This window comes from Diorhabda sublineata, chromosome X, assembly GCF_026230105.1.
Source record: "Diorhabda sublineata isolate icDioSubl1.1 chromosome X, icDioSubl1.1, whole genome shotgun sequence".
NCBI classification, from domain to species: domain Eukaryota; kingdom Metazoa; phylum Arthropoda; class Insecta; order Coleoptera; family Chrysomelidae; genus Diorhabda; species Diorhabda sublineata.
Window position 1 is genome coordinate 33,659,998 of NC_079485.1, and position 22,945 is coordinate 33,682,942.

Genomic DNA, 22,945 nt, shown 5'->3' on the forward strand with positions numbered 1-22,945 from the left:
GTGTCATTACTGTCAATTGTCAGATAAATAATCATTTGTTTAAATTACCTAAACGCTTTTCTGATGTGTGTTCTAAATGAGAAGAATTTTATAAAATTCAATGCTCAATATCAAATAATATCTCGTGTCAAAATCATTTTCTGGAAAGGGATTTTACAAATTTCAATAGAAAACATTTGAAGTATAAAGCTATCCCATCTATTCCTACCCCTAATCTGCCTTCATTGTCTATCTCCATTTATGAAGATCACAGTTACTTCAAAGTGAATGACCATATAGTAAACCAAGAACATTCATTTGCTGTACATACTGGTATAGTAGATACTGATATTATCGTCGAAGAGCATCAAGTTGATAATGAGTTGATAGTTCGTGTGTTCATGCGTCTACATCTGGCAATTTATCTATACAAGAGCCATTGGAGTTGTCAAGTAAATTTTCAGACTGTACTGTTTTGAAGAATAACAAAGAGCAGTTAGACATTGAAGATGTGTGAAATTGGAAGATATAAGTATAAAGAAGAAAATTAAATAATGTAAGGAAAAAATTCATTAATCACAGTTAAGAAATATTCATATACAGGTACAGCAGAATGATGACTATACAGGATAAAACTTTTACTATTTCTATGTACAACAGAAGTCTCTACAACTTTTGTTGTTATTTTCAGTGGGTTTGGGTTCTTTGTTGTTAAATGATGAATAAACGATACTTGTTTTGATTAACAAAAACTCTTGCTGAACAATCTTAGGATTGTTACTTAATAATTAAAAGTTCTTAAAAATTACAAATTGTAGAACGCTCGCCTGTCACAATATTTGTTTCACTATTACACTGTCACTTAAACATATCTAAGAGTGTTTGTCCCCTGCCAACTTAACTAAATTAAAAGTTAATATAAACATGGCTACCAACTATATAAAACAAAATAGTGTGAGATAGGGATAGGTCGGATCAGCTGTTAATTTGATCAATTATCAACAACTTTTTATTTCATTATTGATAAATTGATATAGTTTATTCATTTTACTACTAATGTGCTATATTTTGTGTCAGTTCTAAGATGTTTTTTATTATGAATTCAGGAAATTGCATAATCGGAACTGGATGGAAATGAATAACAATACAGTATTCTGCATTGTAAATTTAAATAAACCGCGAAAATAGATTAGTTCTGCCATGTACCATCAACAACACTGGCATCGATAAACCGCCATGCTGTTTCCATTGAATAACAACTAAGTTTGCATACATACGTCATCCTTCAATTTAAGCAAAATGTCATAAAAACAGTTATTAAAAAATGTGTCATATTGAGCAAAAAACGTAAAATGTCTGTTATAGTTTCCAGAATGTGAATTATGTTTGTGTTGATGTATAACAGTTTAATGTTATTTATAATTTGATTATTTGTATTAATAGGTTAATTCAGTAATCACAAACTTCCATCACAATTAATAAAAAAATTATTGTTATTTAAGAGAAAGAATATTACAAGAGGAACGATGTGGATGCCCACCCATGTACAAGTAACTGGTAAGTAATAAAATTTTTTAAACCCCTATTCTCAATTTGTGTTATTTTAGTTCAAAGAGCAGAAAAAATTCTCTTGAAAGGCAAAAACAACACTAATGATTGCTTTGTGACTATTGCTCTGGGTAAAACGAAATATCAGACATCAGTTAAGGAAAAATCTGGACAACAAGTTGAATGGCATGAGGAATGTGAACTGTAAGTAAGAATTGACCCATTTACCTTCTAATCCACATGAATCGGATTTATATACGTACAAGAATTTTATTATATGTCAAGATTACTTAACATTTGCATATTTCACACAGCAATTTGCACATAATGAATTTGAAAATATTTATGCCTAACAACTGATCAGGGTTTCTTATGTATAGATTGTTAGTAAAGAAAAATCAAATAATTTGAAATTTGAAGGTATTACAATTTAATATCTATAGGAGAAAGTACTGAAGTAACATAGTTAAATATGAATAAGTAAAAGAAATATTTTCAACTTATTGCTTTTTAAACCTCTTATTATTTATTAACTGAATTCAGTCCATCACATATCGCAAATATCTCATGCCAGTGGCACAAGCTAAGTAAAAATCAACAAACAACAAGAATTGAATGTTTTTTACAAAAAAAATATGAAATTTTTGGTATTTTATTTTCATGAGAAACACACTTTTTGAAAGTAATAGAAGTCTTATCACAATATTTTCACATTTCTCTTCTATAAAATGTGTGAAGGTAATATCAGAAAAAAATACATATTCAACAATAACAAGTTCATTGCAATAAAATATAAATTGTTTTTAATTGAATGAAATCAATGAACTTTAATATTAATGTTTATTTTATGCTTGACCTCTCCATTATAGAATATTGTTAATGTAAGGAAGGGGTCATTCAGTACATTTAATTTAATTATATTTGATGTCATCAACTATCTCACATAGTATATGTAAATTTGAAAATCTATAATATACAATAACATTAGTACTGCCAGTTTGCATTTGGCAAAAGAGTTATGGACCCCTTGTAGATAAGTACAAGGGAAAATGTTAATAGGTGATTTAAAGAAGACATTGAAAACAAAGGAAAGAAACTATATAAGTTTTACTTCAAATAATTGACTGGAAAGAACTAGTGACTTCATGACAATCCCAGCTAAATTCCACTACTTACACCTATAAAAGAGTAAGAGGATATTAAGAAAAATTACAAGAACATTAATAACCTTGAGTTGTTTTTGAGTTATTAATTTCTTATATAATTTCAAAAATACAAAATGATTTGTTCTCGAAGGGTTTCTCATTAGCCCGTAGTCTTTGATTGTTTACAATTTATAATTAAAATAATATTCCAAATAATACGAGATATTATTTCATATATATTGCTACTAAATATAAAATACGGCTAAAGATATTTTTGTTATAGATGTTATTGTTTTAAAATTTGAAAAGTTGGACCATTCAATATTTCTAACAGTATAACGTTTTTCACGACTGGCAATCAGGCTTTGTTATAAAATTACAAAGAGGAATTATGAAATATTATAAAAGTAATGATTTATTACTTCTTACAGAGGAATGGCGACATGTATGTACATTTATTAAATAAACATTATTGACTTGGCTATTATTTCTTCTATCAATACAATGTAAAAGCAACATAATGTAATAATAGTATCATCCCTTTCATGTGCCTGAAGTTGTAAATTAATTAATTTGTCCAAAATTACATAACTTGGAAGTAATATTAAAAGAAGAAAAATTATAAAAAGCTAAATAGATTGAAAAAAATAAAATACATGTATAGGGTTTATTAAAGACAATTAGTTTAAAATTAATATTAAAATCCAAAAATGTGTAAATACATTATATGTCTCAACTGAAATAAAAAATTAAATATTATCTTGAGTACAATCAAAAGTGTTGAAAAAATTATATTTAAAATGGAGTTCTGCCTCAATATAACTATTATCAAGGTGAAGCATGTAATAAAACTTTCCTATATTTCTAAAAATAATCAAAAAAAATTGTCAAAACTATAATGAACTTATTATACGAGGATGGTCCCTGAAGTACCAGGCCCAACAAAGAAAACACAAAAATTTTGAAAAAATATATTTATTTTTCAATGTGATCTCCATTTAGCTCCATACACTTTTCCTAGCAATGTTCAATAAATTCAATAACCTTTTTATAATAAGAATCGTCAAGCTCCTCAACATTTCCATTAACTGCTGAAATCACCTCTTTATTGTTGGAAATCTTTGACCACCTAACCATTTTTTCAATATGGGTGCATGACGTAGCAATTCAAACTTTAGTTCATTAGTAACTGATGTGAGCTGGTGCATTGTCTTGATGAAACCACACTTTATTCTTAACCAAATGCGGCTATTTTTTACTTGATTTCTTCGTTCAAACGTTCACATAATACTCGCCATTGATAGTTTTTCTCTTTTCAAGGCAGTGAATGAAAATTATCCTACGCGCATCCCAAAAAACCGACGTCATGACCTTGCCTGCAGATGAAACGGCTTTTGCCTTCTTTGGAACCAGTTCTCCCTTTTAAGTCCATTGTTTTGATTGTACTTTTATTTTGAGTGATGGATCCACGTTTCAACCATGGTAATGAAACAGCGTAAAAATTCGACTTTATTTCTGTGAAACATTATATACTTCTATATAATACTTGAAGTGCCTACTATGCTAGCTCAAGCACTTTCAGTCGACGAAAATACAGTACCGCTTTAGGGATTTTTCTTTTCTGAAATTGTCACCTCATTTGTTCGTACAATGCGATGCTGGACTTCGCTGGTCGTACGGCCTCGTTTAAACTTTGCTACCCAATATTTAACTGTTGATAATGAAAGAGCAGTCTCACCCAGACTAGAATCTAGTTCAGCTTTTATATTGGGTGGGCTAAGGCCTTTCAAATAAAAGTATGGTATCACATAACGACGACCAATTTTTTCCATGTCTACAAATTCACTGAAAACATTCACTATTGATGGCTGCCAAACAAATACTCAACAACATGGCATCTTCATACTTGAAACAAAGCTGTATAGATCTTCTACTTTCTAATACAGAGCTATTTTCCAACTACCACCAAATTAGAATTTTGAAAAATAATCATATATGAAATCCTTCAAGAACACCTTTTATATCTTGTTGATATTTAAAATTATATATCCACTTGTCAATTGCAACAAATTCTCTGTTAAACTACATTGTATCTTATGTATATTCTGGGTTTATTTACTATAATCACCAACTGTGAACAGAAATTGTGCTTCTCAATCAGAAGTGATGAATTTCTACATTTCGATCTAAATTTTGGACAAATTACTTGTATAAATCTACAAATTGATTAAGTGAAAAGAGCTTGGATTGATTATTATTTCAAAAATGTGATCTATAGACATTAACTGAAGATGATCATTTTCCACAAGTATTATCAGAAACATTAAAGACATTTATATTGTTCTATTTCAGGCCAATACCAGATCAGGGTAATACAGCAGAAATTATTTTAACAGTGCTGCATCATAACTACCTAGGTATAGATGAATTTTTAGGCAGAGTTAATATTCCATTGAATACTTTGGATATTTATGAGAGACCTAAGAACAAATGGTTTGAGTTACAAAGTAAACCAGGTATGTAATTCTTGTAACTATAAGATACATTCATAATTTCTCTATTTACTAAATTTCTTATCATTGTAAACATTATAGGTAAGAATTCAAAAAAAGAAAGAGGACAACTGGAAGTAAAAATAGGATTCACTGTAAAATCGGGTAGTTTAACTAATTTAAGTAAAAAGGAAAAACATAAATCTTCTTTATCTCATGTTGCTCAATCTGTTGGAGGAAGTTTGATGAGCTTAGGGAGTGCAGAAAAGAGGAAAGGTATCAAAAAATTTGCCAAATCCATAGGATCAAAAATGAATTTGAAAGGAAAAAAGAAAGATTATAGTGATGGCTCTTCTATTGGAAGTGTTGGGAGTTTGACTATACAAAGTGAGAATGAGAAATTTCATAGTAAACAGTCTTTTGATGATGCCGATCCTGGTGTGGTTAGTGATGAGGATGACTTCATGGTAAGAAATTAACAAAAATTTTTCACGCGCTGTAGCATGGATTTTTCTTCAATTATTCACAAATGTAACAATATATTTATATAAAATTAGACTGTTTCATACAAATCAGAACAGCTGCTTGTACTCCTTTTTGTAAACATTGCTATTTTTAATCTTCACAAAATGTGATTAATTTTGGTCCGTTTCAATCTATGATGTTATTATTACAGGTATCCCTAATGGTGTTGAAATTTATATTTGATTCCAACATATAATTGTTATAACTGTTTTTCCAAATAAGTTTTTTTCCTCAATCAATGTCTTCTTCAATCATGATGTTCAAAATTAATATCTATATAGTATTACACTCTTCTTCAATAAAAAAATAGGTTGTAATTGTACAATTTTTCATTTTTATTGATCTAATTTATTGAAATTATTTTATTCTTTTCATTTTGTGTTGAATGTTACAAAGACATCTTTTATTATCAAGATTTCACGGATTGCTCTTATTTCAATGTCTTGAATATCTTAATTTGTAACTTTCTAAATTCATAACCATTATGACTCTTGCAAATTACCAAAATCTTGGAACGTCTACATTCTTTATATTATTTTTGTAAAAGTTACAGAAACATTACTATATCATTCACATTTTCTTTTTTTAGCTTGATGATCTGTCCCACAAGAGCTCAGCAAGTTCATTAAACCATCCAATTTCAATTAAAACAGCCTCGCCCATATTGAAGAACTCTTCTATTGAAAATATCAGTCACACTGAAAAAAAGAGTGCATCAGCCTCTATACCACCAATAAAACCACCAAGAATTGATCAGAAACCGCCTCAAGATGAGTGGGAATCTAAACTAATTGGAAATAAACCTAGAGGTAAGAATATTATGAATAGTTAAGACATTATAGGTAAAAGACAAATTATGATTTAATATCATTGTTAGTTATTACAGTTCTGATATTATGATTATGCTCATTCAAATATTGCTAACAATATTGTTTTTAATTTAACTTTAATATATTGTAATTGAGTGAAGGTCAACAAAAAATATGCAAATATTTGCAAATTGGAATATATTAGGGGCCAGGAGTATCATATCAGTACTCTTGTATCAACTTAGCAACAAAAACAATATCAACAGTAGTTTTTTCAAATAATCAGTTTCCTCTATTTCATTTATTGTATGTATTGGAATTTAATTAGTATAACATATTACAAAAGAGTTTAGACTTGATTTTAATCTGACAATCATGGACTATGGATTCAAGAAATATTAGGTTTCCTGATAATTCTTCAAAAACAATAAATTGGACTCTAATTTTAATAAAGGAATCTAAAAGCATATTTAAATTAGATTTAAATTTATTCTAGTAACAATGAGACCTGGTAGCAGCGAATCTTTAAACAGACGATCATGGGATTCTTCAAAACTAGCATCACAAATAGAAGAAGAGCCTTCAGAGTTACTAGAAGTACCTCATTATAAACTTGAAACTATTAGTTTGAGGTCTAATAAGTCTCCAGAAGCGCTTAGAAAAGATGTCAAAGAGGGAATGTTTTCAAAATTTAAAAACTTTAGAAAAGGTGACTAAAAACTTTAAAAACCAGTAGCATCGTCAATATTCAATTATGAAAATAGAGTGGAATTTATTGTGAACTTGACTTTGAATAAAGTTGAATATCTTAGCTGTTATATGTTGCTATTCTGTTTCTAAAATGTTTCATGTTACTATTGTATATTATTTTGTCAGATTTGCTTATTTCAAATTGTTATTATACAAATTCAAATTACATGAATTTTTAACTCCATTAGATCCGCTAAATTACTAACAATAAAGTAACAAAACACATCTTGAAACTCGGATCCTTCCACTCATAATTGCAGCTTTCTTCAAAGCCATTATATGTATCTGTAAAGATCGCCCAATAGAATCTCAATTTAAAGACATAGTACATGTATCAAAACAAAGAGGGTTACATATAGATAGAATTCTTCTTGGTACATTGTTTAGTCTAAATGGTTAATCGTATATCACTCAAACTTACTTTTGAGAGATAATATAGTTCTTACGAAAAATTTGTATTTGTATCAGTAGAAAATCGTAACACTACACATGAAAAACTAAAATATTGCCCCATTGATTTGTTCTCCACCTTTATAGTTTTTGGACAAAAAGACACTGCTTTTAATTTACCAGAATTAAAAAGGAAGCAGTTGTGGCTAAATAGAGGATAGAATAGACTCCTGTCAACCTTTTTAACAGTGTATCTTTACTAAATATCTATACGTATACCTACATGAGAACGTTGCCAAAATGCTGTGCTGGAATCAAAACGACTTAGCAATGCTGAAATTCACAAAAATGCAAAAGCTGAGCTTGATCATTATGTCACCCTATGGAGGCCTTTTCCAAGTCACCTACTCTCTTCAGTGCTCTGGATTGTATTAATTACTCTAAGTAGACTTTGTGTGGTAAGTGGTAAGCCTTTACGCAAGTGGTATGACAGCAGCATATTCTTCAGCCAAAGTTTTCAACTCCAACGAGCATTTTGGGCTATTTTATCTTTAAAAATTTTGACATTGCATCTATCAAGTTTCAAAGCACATTGACCATAAATAACTAAATATCAAGTAGTTTTTCTTGTTAGTTGGCGTACTGTAGATAATTGTTATAAAGCATCTAATACAAGAATTATTATACATATGATTGAAGAAATAGTTTTAAAAATGACAATTCAAGAAACACAATAAAATTTTAGCATTCTATTTTCAACCCTACCAAATTCATTAGTCACGTACTTAAACTGATATAATAAAAGTGTATCTATTTTTGATAGAATATCTTCTAAAATTATTTATATTCTATTGTTATTGTTACATTCATTAGTTGCATGTAGATTGCTTGTTTTAGATAAACATGAACTTTTATCTGACCATGAAACACCCATCAATAACTCAAGTGAACGAATTATTATAGGAGGAGAAACTGAAATTAAAGTACCTGCACAAAATTATCGTATTTCCAATGAATTATTGCAGAAATATGAAGGAAAATCTAGAAAGGTAAGTCAATTTGTATAAAAAATTATTGTATTAAAGCAATTAACATTCGTTACTTCATCTGGTCAGTAAATAGTTTTTGTGATAACATTTGACTGTCAAATTTTACGTTTTAGGATTTGATATTATCTTTAGTAGAGACTAAAAATGACTTGGAAAAGCAAAAGAAGAAGTTGAAGGATTTAGAAGATTATTTAGATGACTTATTACTGCGTGTGATGGAAACAACTCCCTGTATTCTACAAAATCCTTATGTTACATGCAAGATGGCAGCTAAACATACAAAAATGACGTAAGTAAAATTGTTTTACATAATATAGAGACAAAAGCATACCTCTTGATGTTAATCAATATTGGAAGTCTTCTAGAAGTTTCCTCTGTTATCAATATACTGTCCCATGAGGATGTCATTATAGTACCTTATTTTCATATCACTTATAAACCTAGACAAATTAAAGGTACTATGGTAGAGTATTTTTTATAAATTTTTGTTAGACTTCATTTTCGAGACGTACGATAATTTAATTTAACATGACAAGTTCAAAGTATACTAGCATAAGAGTATGATACTTCTTTTTTTGATTCATGATTAATTTAATCTAATGGGTTTTCATTGTCCATTCAATTAGAATAGATAATAGCACTGTATTGATTAATTTATAGAGACTATTTCACCCTATCCTTCAAAATGGGTTGTAAAAATAATCGAACTACAATTTTACTCTAAGCACCATCTGTTAAATTGAAAACTTTTTCACACTGTAACAGTACATTAGCTTGTCACGTTTCTGATATAGCGTGCTTCAGTTATTTCAAATTCTTCAGTTTTTTTCACCTTCTCACTTTTCAGGTATCTCCAGAAAAGATTGTAAAGTGCAGTTTGAATAAAAAATAAGTTTTGAGTTGAAGCATTAAGTTTAGCACAAACATTTGCTTCAACTATAATTGTACTTGCAGAAAACAATGTGAATAAGATTTATCTTAGGAATTTATGCTTTCTTGCTGCAACAATGTTGGATCTTTGAAACTTTTCGGCCATAAATTCTTAGCATATCATTGTAATAGTGCTCACAAGACATTGTCTTTGTGTAAACGTGACTTTGTCACTCAAACAAAAGTTACCTAACTTTTGTTTTTGCAAATAGTTGATTAGCCTAATATTTGTCTTCAGTTCTTGATTCAAGATGCTTTGATATGTTTTCCTCATCTCAGAAATAATTGTAAAAATCTTCTATGATATATACCTAATTGCTGTATATTCATAATCTGTATACCCCTTATTTTAAATTTCTGTTAATCCCTTATTTTACGCATAATACAAATTCTGAGCGCTAACCACCAAATCACGTTTTCGGTAATTCGTAACCGCAAAAAGCAGTGCAACAATATTCTACCTTCGTACGGCGCCCCAACAAATATTGTTTAGACATTTTTGTATTATATAAATAGTAATAATTGTTTTGAAAATATTTAGGTAACCTTTATCAAAGTTTTCTGTAGAATAATTTCTGATATTCATAATTTTTTATTCCAGGAGCTGAATACTCTTGCTTACAATTTCACAACTGTGCCAGTAAGAAGTTCATCAATAAAGAAGAATGGTAAAATGATATGACTTTGAATGTTAATCTATTACATCACTTCCTAGAAAGTAACTTCCATTATTTTCACATCACTAACTCAAGATAACGTTTTAAAGGTCGTTTTAGTTGTAACATATTCTTGAAGTGAATGGGTTACCCCTTTTGCCAAAAATGTGTGATATAAATTAATTCCACCATTTTAGATGAAAAATTTTCGGTTTAAAATAAATGTCCAACTAAAAAATAACAAAAATTCACCTATACTTAATCACAAGTTTTATCAAATATATTAAAAATATCGCACCTTCAGTGCAACAAAGTCACAACAGCTCATTTTGTAATTTTAAGGAGTGGACTTATAAGTTTTTTTTGCATTTATTGCCTTATTACTGGATAACTATTTCTAGTAGGATTTAAATATTTATACAATTAATTGTTTGTTATATTAGATATAGTGATATAGTTTTACGCAAAAGGCTTATTTTGAATTACTAAAAAATGTTAATAAAAGATATGACATAAAAAGTGTCCTGGATTGTGACTTTGTTGCGCCAGGAGTTATTTAACATATTCATTATTATTCAAGATAAGGTTTTAAATAAAATAAAAACTTTATTAATCAAAATATATTGTATATTTTCTTCTCAAATAATCAACTACTAACAAAAAGTAACTCAAAACAATTGAATAATTATTTAAAAAATAATTTGGCATCATTTGGGACTGTTCATAAATTACGTAACGCAGAAATTTAATGGTCTGTGTGTCTGTCTGTAACGCTACTGAAGCAATCCTACTCTACCCTGTCTGTCTGTCTAGGATAACGTAACATCTCGAAAAAGAAAACGAGTTATGTAGACCATAAAAAAGCTATTTAAAAACGATGCTTTGCTTATACATGTTTATTTAACTTAAATATTACAAGCTAAATTATCTAATGTCATATTATATGGCTGTTAAGATTATATTTGTTCTTATACATTTTTTGTCCTATTAAAAATAATTAAATTTTAGAATTTGGATTATTAACTATGTCTTTGGTGTATCTTAAGTTATACTCATTTTAGATTAATCAGTACAATTATAAAAATCATTTCGTATCCTCGGTAAAAGGATTTTCCAACCAATCTTCAAGATTATGAATTTCTGGAACAGAATTTTTCTGAAGTTCACAGTAATTGATTATATTCAGATTTTCTATATCAACGTTCTCTTCGTAACTTGAAATGACTTGCTTCTTTCTGATAACGACACAGATGAACCATGTATGCTTTGTTTATGAATTTTGAAATATTTTTGTAGCGAAATACAAGCCACACGAGCTGCAAGTTCTTCCCAACAAGTCTTTTTGCACGCTTGGGCAAAAATAGTCATAAGGCATGCTAGTGAATCACGAATGTTCTGGTATTATTGTCAATACGGCTTTGCAATAGTAAGTCTGCAAATTAAATCTTTGTATCTATATCAGACTGAGGAACTTCGACTTTTGTCGAAGTTTGTTTTAGTGGGTATGGCAAGGGCAAAAACCCATCTGCCAAAAATTGTTTCAGTCCACTTCTAGCGGGTTTACAGCAATTTTCCTTAGAACATTTTCAGATCTAAAATGATTATGAAGTGATTTTCTGCACTTGAATTCATATTACAATTTTGTAAACTTGTAGTATTTGAACGTTTACGAATTTTCAAAATCATTTATCATGCATTAATTGATATTTATGAAAAAAGAGTAAAATAAAAATTTTTGGAACTATAAATTTTTAATCTCTGTAAAATTTATAATTATTTTTTTTTATTTACCTGAAGAAAATACTGACTTTCTCTCACATGGTTTGAATACCATACTTGCGATGGTAAATTAGGAATTAGACATATTCTGCCATCATTTCATAACCATCAACCACGCATTTACTTAAAATGTCCCCACAAACTTTTGCAACAAAAGACAAAAAGTCATTGTCGATGGTTTTTTCACTAGCATCTAAATGACTTCCAAAGTGGTCATGTTCGAGTACAACGCCTGCCAGTTCTCTGCTAAGGGGTGCCATTTTTCTTTCTACTGGATTGAAAGTACTTCTTTCCGGTGCATTGGTAAAAATAAATATTGCATCCAAATCGTACTTATAGAAGAGATCTATGGCATGCTGAATAACTTTGGGGTAGCGCGGGTTTTCATCTGGGCCGCCATCAACAGACAAAAATACAACTGGTTTCACAAAACCATTTTCAGCTATTCATTCATCATATTTTGCTTGAAAGACTCAATGCTTGAAACTTTATCCAAAACATTTTCGACATTCAAAGACGTACTCGAAAAAAATTGTACTGGTTCATTGTAGGTTTTATTTGAAGCATTCTTTGTTGACGTGTTCGACGTTTGAAGACGTTTTTGGAATGTCTAAATTTAAATCTAATTAATTAATATCAAAATTGTGTTTGAATAATTTAATAGGATAATGACATAATACAGTTGTTGATATTAATTTTGTATTTTCTATAGTTGATAAATATATACAAAATATTTTCTTAGATTAGATTTGTGATTATTTATAACAGTACGAAAATAACACAAACTATTTGCAATTTATTTTACGCGTATAACCCGTATATCTTGCACGACGTTTTTAGTTTTCGTACAGTTAGGCTGCCAGACTTGTGATGAATAGAAAAAAGTTCACATATATCGAAATGGCAACTATGAAGATCACCAGTAAACCGTAATCTTTTAAACTGGATTACCAACTGCACTAAAATTTGCATAAAGTTCGTTGTTGCGATAAACTTGAAATAAGAACGGAAAAATTTGTCCTGTGGCCTTTAATTCGCAGATTCCACTATATGTTGAAGCTCGCGACATATCCTGACCGTACTCAGTGTAACTTAAATGATTATTACCATTACCATATTACCACTATTATTAGTCAAATGATAATACTTATCCCAATTCTCAGCAACGTGCCTGACGATAGTTTCGCGAACCTCTCTACAAAACACATCTGTGTCGTAACTGCAAAAGAAAGACATGCACCATCGCCAATAATTGAAATCACCTTATCTGGTATGTTAACCCCATTAACGTTGAGATTATCGACATTTTATAAAAGTAGTTCCTTCAAATTGAACTAAAAATAATTCCCACTAAAATTAACACTTACAGTAAACCCAACTCTCGAATCCGTCTGACCTATACACAACATTAAATTTGACACTTCCACAAATTCACACATGTAACAGGTAAAGATCGTCACAGAATTATCGGTAAATATCACACTTATTGATGTTAGACTTTATTGACCCACAATAAACAATAGTAAAAGTGAATTAATACGTAAAACGCTGGAAATCCAATTTCATATTTAACCCTTTTTAAAAAATCAAAAAGAAATTTCCAAAAACGGAGAAATTAGTTTTTAGATATTCACACGGGACCCATTTCTAAAAAAGAATCACTGATATCTTATTTCGTCATGAAGAATTGCTAAATATATGGTTCCTTAATACAAATTTTTGTTCAACTCTTTGAACCCTTTCCAAATCGAATTTTGAAATTCGTAGAAATTGCTTTTTAGTTATTTGTATGGAGAATGTTTTAATGCAAAAACGAAGTCGATATCTCAATTAGCGGCCGAGAAAAACGAAAAAATCGAATTTGCAAACATCCCGTTTTACCCCTTTAAAATCGAAATTCAATCTTTTCCTAGCGCACCTCTACACACCAATACAAACATACCATCAAAATTTCATGTCTCTATCTTTAATAGCCTTGGCTGGGCGTTGATGAGTGAATGAATCAGTCAGTCAGGACATCCTCTTTTATAGATATAGATACTATAAATAATTACCGTAGTATATATTAGTTACACTCCTTCAAAAAAGCCTTTGCATATTTTATTTTTTCCTCTCTATCCACTATCTTGCCAACTCTATCTTTCCAAGCAGCCAAAAATTTAGCGTCTACATTGGCTTTTGGTTGATGCTGATAACACAGTTACTTTTGTTTTTCACTATTGAACAAATCAATTATGTCTGACCTCATTTTATCCGAAAACTCTTTTTCTTAATCAAACACGGAATGACTGAACTTTCAAGACTGAAAACTTCACATTTTTGAGGACAAATGCTAGCTGGATTCACTATATTTCTACAAACATCACCGCTTTCGGTTTATATCGGCGTTATGAAACAAAAAACTAGCGACAGTGGCGATGGCGGTTAAACTAGACTATGCACTAGTTCAAGCAACTATAAGGACTTCACGTTTGCGAGGACAAGCGCCTACTGGATTTGCTATATTCTCAGAAACATCACCGTGGTCGTATTTTGTCAATGTTTAGAAATAAAAGCCTCGAGGTGACGATGACCAGTGGCAGCGGCAACGCACTAGCACTCGATAGCAAACAAACGTATGGGTAGAGTCGATGTGAAAAATATTTTTAATGATCTTCAAATCAAATTTAAAAAATGTTACGTTACATTTTAAGAAAATTCCCTCTGTCTATCTGTAACACTACCGTAACAAGTTGTTCTTAGTCTGTCTGTCAAGGCGTTACGTAATTTATAGATAGTCCCTTTTCACACTTTGGAGTTGTAATTAAGTTCTAGGGCAAACTTATTCAATACTCAGTCTAATAAATGTATGAGCAGTCTTATAAATGATTTCATAATAATGTTCAAACTTAACAATAACATTCTAAGAAAAACCAATCTATAAAAATAAATTGAAAATATTTTTCTCAAAAAGTTGACATTTGTTAACTTTTTGTTGAAAACGTTTCCAATTTATTGTCATGTTTATCAGTTAGTAAGCTGTACTTAACATTTATAGCAGACAGCAAACGATACGATATTAACAAACAATAAGTAGTAAAAAATATAACAATGTTTTCAATACCCTATGATTGATGTAAGATTTGTACTCAAAAAGATACCAAATATCTATTAAAAAAGATGAACTTTTACCAAATTTTATAGTTTATCTTAGGATTAATTCAAATCAAACTTTTTACTTTAATTAAATTCAAGATTTTGTAAATAATTAATCAAATAAACTGTTAAACATGTTTTCATAATAGTTTGGAACAATATTAGCAGAAATTAATTCACGAATATCTTGCTTTTTATTGTTTGCAATTGGCAACTTAGAGCTATAAGCTGCACTCTAATTAATATGTTACATTTTTTTTGCCTGCACGACTAATTTTAATGTTAGCTTCGTTCTATTGTTCAGTTTTATATGTGGTTTTGTACAAATAGGTATCAGACTTTTTAATGAATTTCACGACTTTAATATCAGAAATTCTGATTGTTTCGCCATCAATATTTTTGCCAGTGTTCAAGTTAACATCGTTAGAAAGTAACTTTAAATCGTAGAAACTATCAAAGTTCATTTCATTAACAGTGAAACTATTACCAATCTTTTTGGCATTACGGATTAGAGCCACATATTGATCTGGGGTGTAAATGGTTCCAGATTTTTTTGCTCAGCGAATATTTTTCTCTATTACCGAGTGGACGCTATCCTCATGCCAAAAAAAAAACAGAATGTTTTCTCATCCTTAATATTCGAGATTGTGAAGTTATAACAGTTTAATTTACTTTTATAAAAAAATGCCGACGATTGACCTATAAGACAAGGCAACACTGCTTAAAGACCGTATATAGCCACAATGTTGCTGCTATCAGGCTTTTTGCACTCTTCTACATCTTGTTTCTTTTCTATTCTACTTAGACTCTTTTCTTCCTGATGTAGATTATAGCTGGACGTTAACGGTTCTTTATCTACAGCATTCTTATAGGCCTCGCATACGTCGTATTGGTCTTTACGAGGAATAAAAAAGTTGATATTAAACTGTGTATTGAAAATTCGATGGTATGCGTTGTAATTTGATGGTTCCTTGTTGCCAGATATACGTTTTTGACGATAATTACAGTGTAGTTCGGCTACAGTCAAACCACCATCTATGTATTCTCTTGATGAATTGGCCCTGATGTAATGGCTTTCCATCCTATAGATCGAATTTATGTGGTCTCGTACAGATTGTATTATTTCAGCATCTAGCTTTGACTGTTTTCCATGCTTACCGTGTTTATCTGTTGGAATTAAACTTATGCTTGTAAATTTATTTTCAAGTACAATACGTAGTGGTTTATTACTTATGGCCAATGTATTCAAAAGGAACGTCTTACAAACCCTTATTTCACTACTTTTATTTATGAGAAAGTAGGATGTGTTTGGTTTTCTACATTTTCTATTCACGTCTCCACCTTTTTGAATCTTGATGGTACGGAATTCAGGTTGAACTTGCTTTACACAAGAAGCACACACGCTGCCTTTGAAAAGAACGAAGGCCTCAGTATGTCTTAAATATTATATTCCTATCAACTGAGGAAAATTTATTTGCACAAGACAATCTGCAGGTACTCGTACAAGGACGAATAGTTTTTTCCGACATGGATTTACCTCAAGTTGAGGTATATGCTTGACCACTGTTTTTTAAATGCTTTCTCTGGTGTTTTTTCCATTGATTTGGGTTTTTGGTCCTTTTTTTAGACTTACAGTACTCGTTCAGTACTTGCTTGAATAGTTTCAGAAGCTGCATTATGATGTACAATTGACACATTAGAAACACGTTTCAAGCGAGATGTAGATCTGGAGTACTGAAAACGATTTCCAGAGCTAGATGAATACTACTTGAGCTGGACGATCCGCTACTTGAGTTGGATGAGTCACTGCTAGAGCTGGATGTACTACGGACTGACAGAAAAACTACTTTCTTTTGTCGATTTTTTTGCGGTGGTTCATATTCAGATCCATCACTCGCGGAAAAATCTTCGTTACTATTTGGTTTCACTTCATTGGCATTCGAGATGGTGTCTTGCCCTTGTAATAAAACTGTGTCCACGCCATTATAACATATTGTGCTCTCTTCACTAACTGAAAGATCTTTTTTTACCATCTGAAGTACGAGAGGATTCTACATTGTATTCATGATCATTGTCTTTGATCTTCAGGATGAAAGTCTGATAACCATGTTTCAACTGACACTTTGTTTTCCAATAAATTATTTTCTTCAATGGGAACCATGGAAATAATTTTTTTACTTCGGGAGCCCATTCCTCTCTAAAATAAAATTGATTTTTAAAGATATTTGTAAATCAAATTAATGTTTTTTCAATACTGCAAAGGCACGCACGCGACCGAAGTGAGAAACAACAGTAGGTATGCCATTACTCTTTTGACATCCAGAAAATTATAAAAGGTTAATTAATTAAATTAGCTGGACACCCTATGAATAATTATGCATTATAACAAATGACAAATTAAATTTCTCAGGCTTTGTTGAGTCAAAGTGGCTGAAGTCATGTATCACGATACTAATACTCATACTGATCATCGTTATCATCATAAAAGTAGCATTTGAAGTACTCATTAAAATTTACTTCGACCGAAGTCACTTTTTTAGTGTTATTGCAGCTCAAAACAATGTAGTTTATACTACTTTTGGGTCGACTTTGTCCAAAAATTAAATATTGAATAAAGGATTATGGAGTAACAGTCTCAATTTTATTTTTAAACTCAACAGTCAGTACTTATGATACAAAAAATGGAATTAAATAGTCACAAGTTTTGTTTATTATTACGTAATAAATAATAATATTGGACCTATATAACATTATTGTTGTTTACGGCTTTATAGTCCCAATATCATAGTTGAAAAAATAATATAAATGGACCTAAAAAATCACTTTTTAGTTAGTGACTTTGTAGTTCTAATTAGGGTAGTTAAATACAATAATGTTGGATCAACAGAAACGCTTTTATAACCAATGCCTTTGTAGCTCCAACATTTTTGTGAATTATAAAAAAGAATTGAGGTCTTGAAAATAAATATGTTTTTGTCGCTCCAAAAAGTGAAAATAAAAATGTTCATAAATACCTTTGTGTGGCTGTAGCTCCAATTCCCGTCAAACACTAATGGGCACAGAGGCGCTACTGTCGAATCAAACTTTGTTGGCCCAGAATGCATAGAAAAAGCGCCCATAACTACAAGGCACCTGTGCCATCTAGTAGAATTTTGAGATACTTTCGCGGATGTCTTTGATACCCCAAATATAAGCATGGTTCAGAGATAGTCTGGCATACTTAACTCAATTTTGCAGTTTAAAATATTTGTGCCTTTGTTGCACCGAAGATCACAATCATTATGACTTCTGTTGATAATAACCTGAACAACGTACTTCAAAACAAAATTGTTAATTATTAACAGATAAAATAGTAACTGGACTGAATGAAAATTATTGTTTGTAGAAGTAATAGGTCTTTTTACAAGAAATTTTTAATGAGATTGATACCCCTTCACTTTAATTTTATTTAGTATACTAGAGATATATCACTTTATCATAATAAAACTGTCGTCATTATGGAAAAGATTTAGGTTTCAGAGACAGCCTGAGTACTAATAATTAATTTATCGTATGTAAATAATGTACACTGTGCACTCAATAGGAGAAACATTTTTAGTTATAGTGAAAAATTTCATTATTTATAAATAGTTCTGCTTATTCTAAAATCTCTTAAAATTATAATAAATAATAATACAACAAAAAACACTCATTTCTATTTGTTCTATGAACATTCTATTTTAGGTAGGTCTTTAGTGAACAAAAAATATAATTACAATTCATACCACACTATCTATCATACAAGAAGATATTTATCTACCATTCAACTGAAAATGTTTTGTCTCTAACGAATACTCATCTAGTTCAGGTAATAACATTTGTACAACAAATAGAACTTCCTGTCTTGTTATCCTCTATAAACCATTGTAACAATTTTTTTCTAAAAAGAATGTGTTCAATTCTCAAGTTTTTATTATTGAAATTATCACTTGTTACATACAATTCACTACACTAATATCTGAATAGATTTCCTGTGGGATACCAAATAAATTGAAGAACTCTTTAACGAGCTACTCAGCCACTTTAGTAGCTTCCAATTTTATTTCTATTTTTTGCCACAAGGATATATTGTTATTATTATTGTGAAAGGAACCTCAAATCTAACGACTCTCCATCGAACAGACATGTTGTATTGGCCTATGAACTCCTCATACTGTTAACAATTCATTTCCTGTCACTTATAGTTTAGACAAGACATCGGTTTTATAGTTCGTCCTGGTTTTCTGTTCAGTTCTTTAAAATCCTGTACTTCAGGTAACATTCTACACTTTTTACATTTTGGGGCGACCAATTACAAAATCATTCATATCTTAGTGTTTCAAACAGTTGAATTCCACCACATTTTATGGTTTGTCACAATTTTTTTATAAAGAAAACTATTGTTTGCTGAAACTAAAATTGTTTCGATCTGAGCACACATTCCTGAACACTTTTCACAAAAACAATAACAATTATCAAACAAACTAACCTTCACTTTCTTAGATAGATTAATTTTTAGTATTTTATCACTCAATAGATTTATTAAATATTATTAATTATTTACATGTAAAGAGCACCTTATAAAGTGTAATATATTGACGGTGATGGTCTTGAGTGGCAATAATGTAAGTTCATAAATTTCATTATAGATTATATTTTTTTAACATATGTGTGTGTTTATACCATGTCTAGAAAATATAAAAGCAACCAAAATAATTCATGCCATTGATATTTATTATTATGTCATCACATTAAATTTCTTTTGGTTAAATATAAAAATGGTTGTAAAGTTGTTGGTCCTTCCTAATATTAAAGTTTTCATATTGGAATTTGTTTGTTTTTTTATAATTTGTATACTGAAATATACAATTTAATTTTAAAGTTGCTGTTTTAATTTTCCTTCACCTAGGTAATTCTTGTTTTTCAATTTTTATTTTTACAATCAAAGGACATTTACTTGACTATGATTCATTTTTTTCTAGTTAAAGAGCGCATAAAAATTGATGTGAAGACACAAGAATAATAATAATGTCAAAAAGATCACAAGGACACAAAAAAATTTCACAAAAAATGTCAATGAAAATATAAAAATTCAACAATGGCCTGAGTAGAACTCGCATTACAATCCAAAAAAACTAAATTTTACAAAGCAAAACTCAAAAATTTATAAAATTAAATTCCAAATTTGATGTATTGATATTCAATGAGGAAATCACTAATGATTATGAAATTATTTTGATCATTTTTCCATAAAGTTATAAAAACTAAACACAAATAATATAATTATATTTTAATAACACAATTTCAATAGACTGCATTATCTATGATTTACTGTGAATAAAGATGGAATTTGGACAATATTAATATTTGAATTTTAATAACATTAGGATAATTATTAGCGATATCAGAGTCATATAAAACTCAACTGTAATGTTTGGAGTTGAAGGTGAAATTTTTTATTCCATTATTTGAGTCTGTTAGTGGCCAGTTTGGTATATGTTTTAGTCTGATATTACCTCACATAAAAAATCCAATTGCTTATGATCTGCAGTCTAGCTGCCTGTCTAGTATTGTTTGGATAAATGAATTTATTTTCAATTAAGTATTACAACAGGTATTATTCTGGTTTTTAGTCATTGTATTCTATATAATAACAATATCTAAAATATATTTAAAAATAGCAAAATATTTTTACATTATATTCATAATAATCCCAAATTAATTATTTAACTAAATATTGAGACTAACAGTAGTTTGCTTATTCAGAACATCTTTATATTTGTATAAAACTGGTTGAACTTCATCATTAATAAACTCAGTAACTTGCTCTGGCGATCTTCCAATGTAACTAGAAGGATCAAGAAGTGATTGTAGTTCATCTATTATTGGGCTAAAATATGGATCAGCCCGCACTCTATCTAGAAAATCATTGTCTTTACCATGTTGTTTAACTTGAGCTCCTGCTTCTTGAGACAGTACTCTAATTTTCTCATGGCATATTTGTCTATCACCTCCCTTTTTGACCATAGCCATTATTAAATTTTCAGCAGACATAAATGGAAGTTCCTGATTGATTCTTTTTTCTATTACCTTAGGATATACCATAAGGCCTTGAGTTATATTTGTTAACACTATTAATGCTGCATCTGCACTTAGAAATGCTTCAGATAGAGTCAACCTTTTATTAGCTGAATCATCTAGAGTCCGTTCTAACCACTGAACAGAATGAGTATTTACAGCATTAGAAAATAGTGATATCATATGTCTTGCTAATGCACAGCAACGCTCTGACCTCATAGGATTTCTTTTGTATGGCATAGCAGAGCTCCCAATCTGACTAGTCTCAAAAGGTTCTTCAATTTCCTTGAAGTTAGCTAACAATCTAAGATCATTACACATCTTATGAATTGAAGAACCCAAGGAAGATAATGCACCTACTACTTCTAAATCAACTTTTCGAGTGTAAGTTTGTCCTGTAACTGGATATACTTTTTGAAATCCTGATAATTCTGCTACTCTCTGATCCAGCATTCTCACCTTATTGCTATCATTTAGAAGTTGCATAAAAGATGCTTGGGTACCAGTAGTTCCTTTGACTCCTCTGAATCGTAAATCATCTCGAATCCTTGCAATAGCTCTTTCATCCATAAGAAAATCATATAACCAAAGCGTTGCTCGCTTACCAACTGTAGTTAATTGAGCAGGCTGAAGATGTGTATAACCTAGACAAGGTAAATTTTTATATTTTTCACAAAACTTCATTAAATTGTGGATAACAAATACAATCCTCGGAAGTAATAAGTCCAGGCCATCCCTAAGAACTATTAAATCTGTGTTATCACCAACAAAACAAGAGGTGGCTCCAAGATGAATTATTGGGGCAGCTAGTGGACATTGTTTGGCAAATATATGAACATGGGCCATTACATCATGGCGAGTTAACTTCTCTTCAGCTGCAGCTGCATTAAAATCAATATTAAATATGTTTTTCTCCATTTCCTTTATTTGGGCATCTGTAATATTCAATCCCAATTGAGCTTCAGCTTTTGCCAGATTAACCCATAGTTTTCGCCAAGTAGAAAACTTTTTTTGGTCACTAAAATTGTACTGCATTTCTTTGCTTGCATAGCGAGTACTCAAAGGTGATCTATAGTTAACATAGGGGCTGCTATAATCAATCGGGTCACCAGATAAATCCATTATTGTACACTAAAAATAATTATAAAATATAAGTCAAAGAACTACAAATCATTAGAAATACTTACATTTCTGTTCTGACCAAACAAAAAGATGCCAAGCGTTATTTAAACACCGAGATTGTTAATTTGACCTTTATAAAACCCAACTTGCGTAAATAACTTTATGTAAATAATTGATAAATAAATTTAACTAATTGTTGAGCAACTTTTGTTATCATTTAATGTTTAAGGTTATGTATCATGGATCACAGAATAAAAGTTTGCAATCTAGGAATGCCAAGGTTTTGTCGATTTGTGCTTATACGAAGTTAACGTTCCGTGAACGAACGTTCTACTTTTTATGCAATATAATCATTTCATTTCCAATTCATTATAATAGAGAAATTTATGCGGTATGGTTAAAACAGTAATGAACTGACAAACATTAGTTTGATAGTTTGGAGGGATATAAAAGAATGCTGTGTAATTTTGTTTTAATAATCAACTACTGATATTTTATATAAGATATTTGGAATGTCCCATGGGTCTTTTGGGAAAAATT

At 30.1% G+C, this 22,945-nt stretch overlaps 2 protein-coding genes across 3 annotated transcripts; one reads left to right on the plus strand and one right to left on the minus strand.

Moving 5' to 3' along the window:
• The first annotated feature begins 1,108 nt into the window (after nucleotides 1-1,108).
• Nucleotides 1,109-22,414, plus strand: LOC130451737 (rab11 family-interacting protein 1). Of its 2 annotated transcripts, XM_056790950.1 has the most exons (9): nucleotides 1,109-1,536; nucleotides 1,587-1,731; nucleotides 5,025-5,188; nucleotides 5,267-5,631; nucleotides 6,279-6,498; nucleotides 6,995-7,207; nucleotides 8,536-8,687; nucleotides 8,801-8,976; nucleotides 10,219-22,414. In XM_056790950.1, exons 1-9 carry the CDS (start codon nucleotides 1,506-1,508, stop codon nucleotides 10,223-10,225), a joined length of 1,473 nt encoding a protein of 490 aa, XP_056646928.1. In that variant the 5' UTR covers nucleotides 1,109-1,505; the 3' UTR covers nucleotides 10,226-22,414. The 2 variants fall into 2 exon arrangements, with proteins under 2 accessions (XP_056646928.1, XP_056646931.1); XM_056790953.1 differs by lacking the exon at nucleotides 6,995-7,207 and having other exon boundaries at nucleotides 1,209-1,536; nucleotides 10,219-10,892.
• On the minus strand, nucleotides 19,221-22,405 carry LOC130451738 (adenylosuccinate lyase). The gene has a single exon (XM_056790954.1). It carries the CDS (start codon nucleotides 22,403-22,405, stop codon nucleotides 20,936-20,938), a length of 1,470 nt encoding a protein of 489 aa, XP_056646932.1. The 3' UTR covers nucleotides 19,221-20,935.
• Nucleotides 22,415-22,945: the final 531 nt, after the last annotated feature.

Coding starts and splice junctions, on each gene's coding strand:
- LOC130451737 (XM_056790950.1), top strand. CDS start 1,506: ATGTGGATGCCCACCCATGTACAAGTAACTG. Junction 5,189..5,266: donor TGAGTTACAAAGTAAACCAG/GTATGTAATTCT, acceptor TAAACATTATAG/GTAAGAATTCAAAAAAAGAA. Junction 8,688..8,800: donor ATGAAGGAAAATCTAGAAAG/GTAAGTCAATTT, acceptor TTTACGTTTTAG/GATTTGATATTATCTTTAGT.
- LOC130451738 (XM_056790954.1), bottom strand. CDS start 22,405: ATGGATTTATCTGGTGACCCGATTGATTATAGCAGCCCCTATGTTAAC.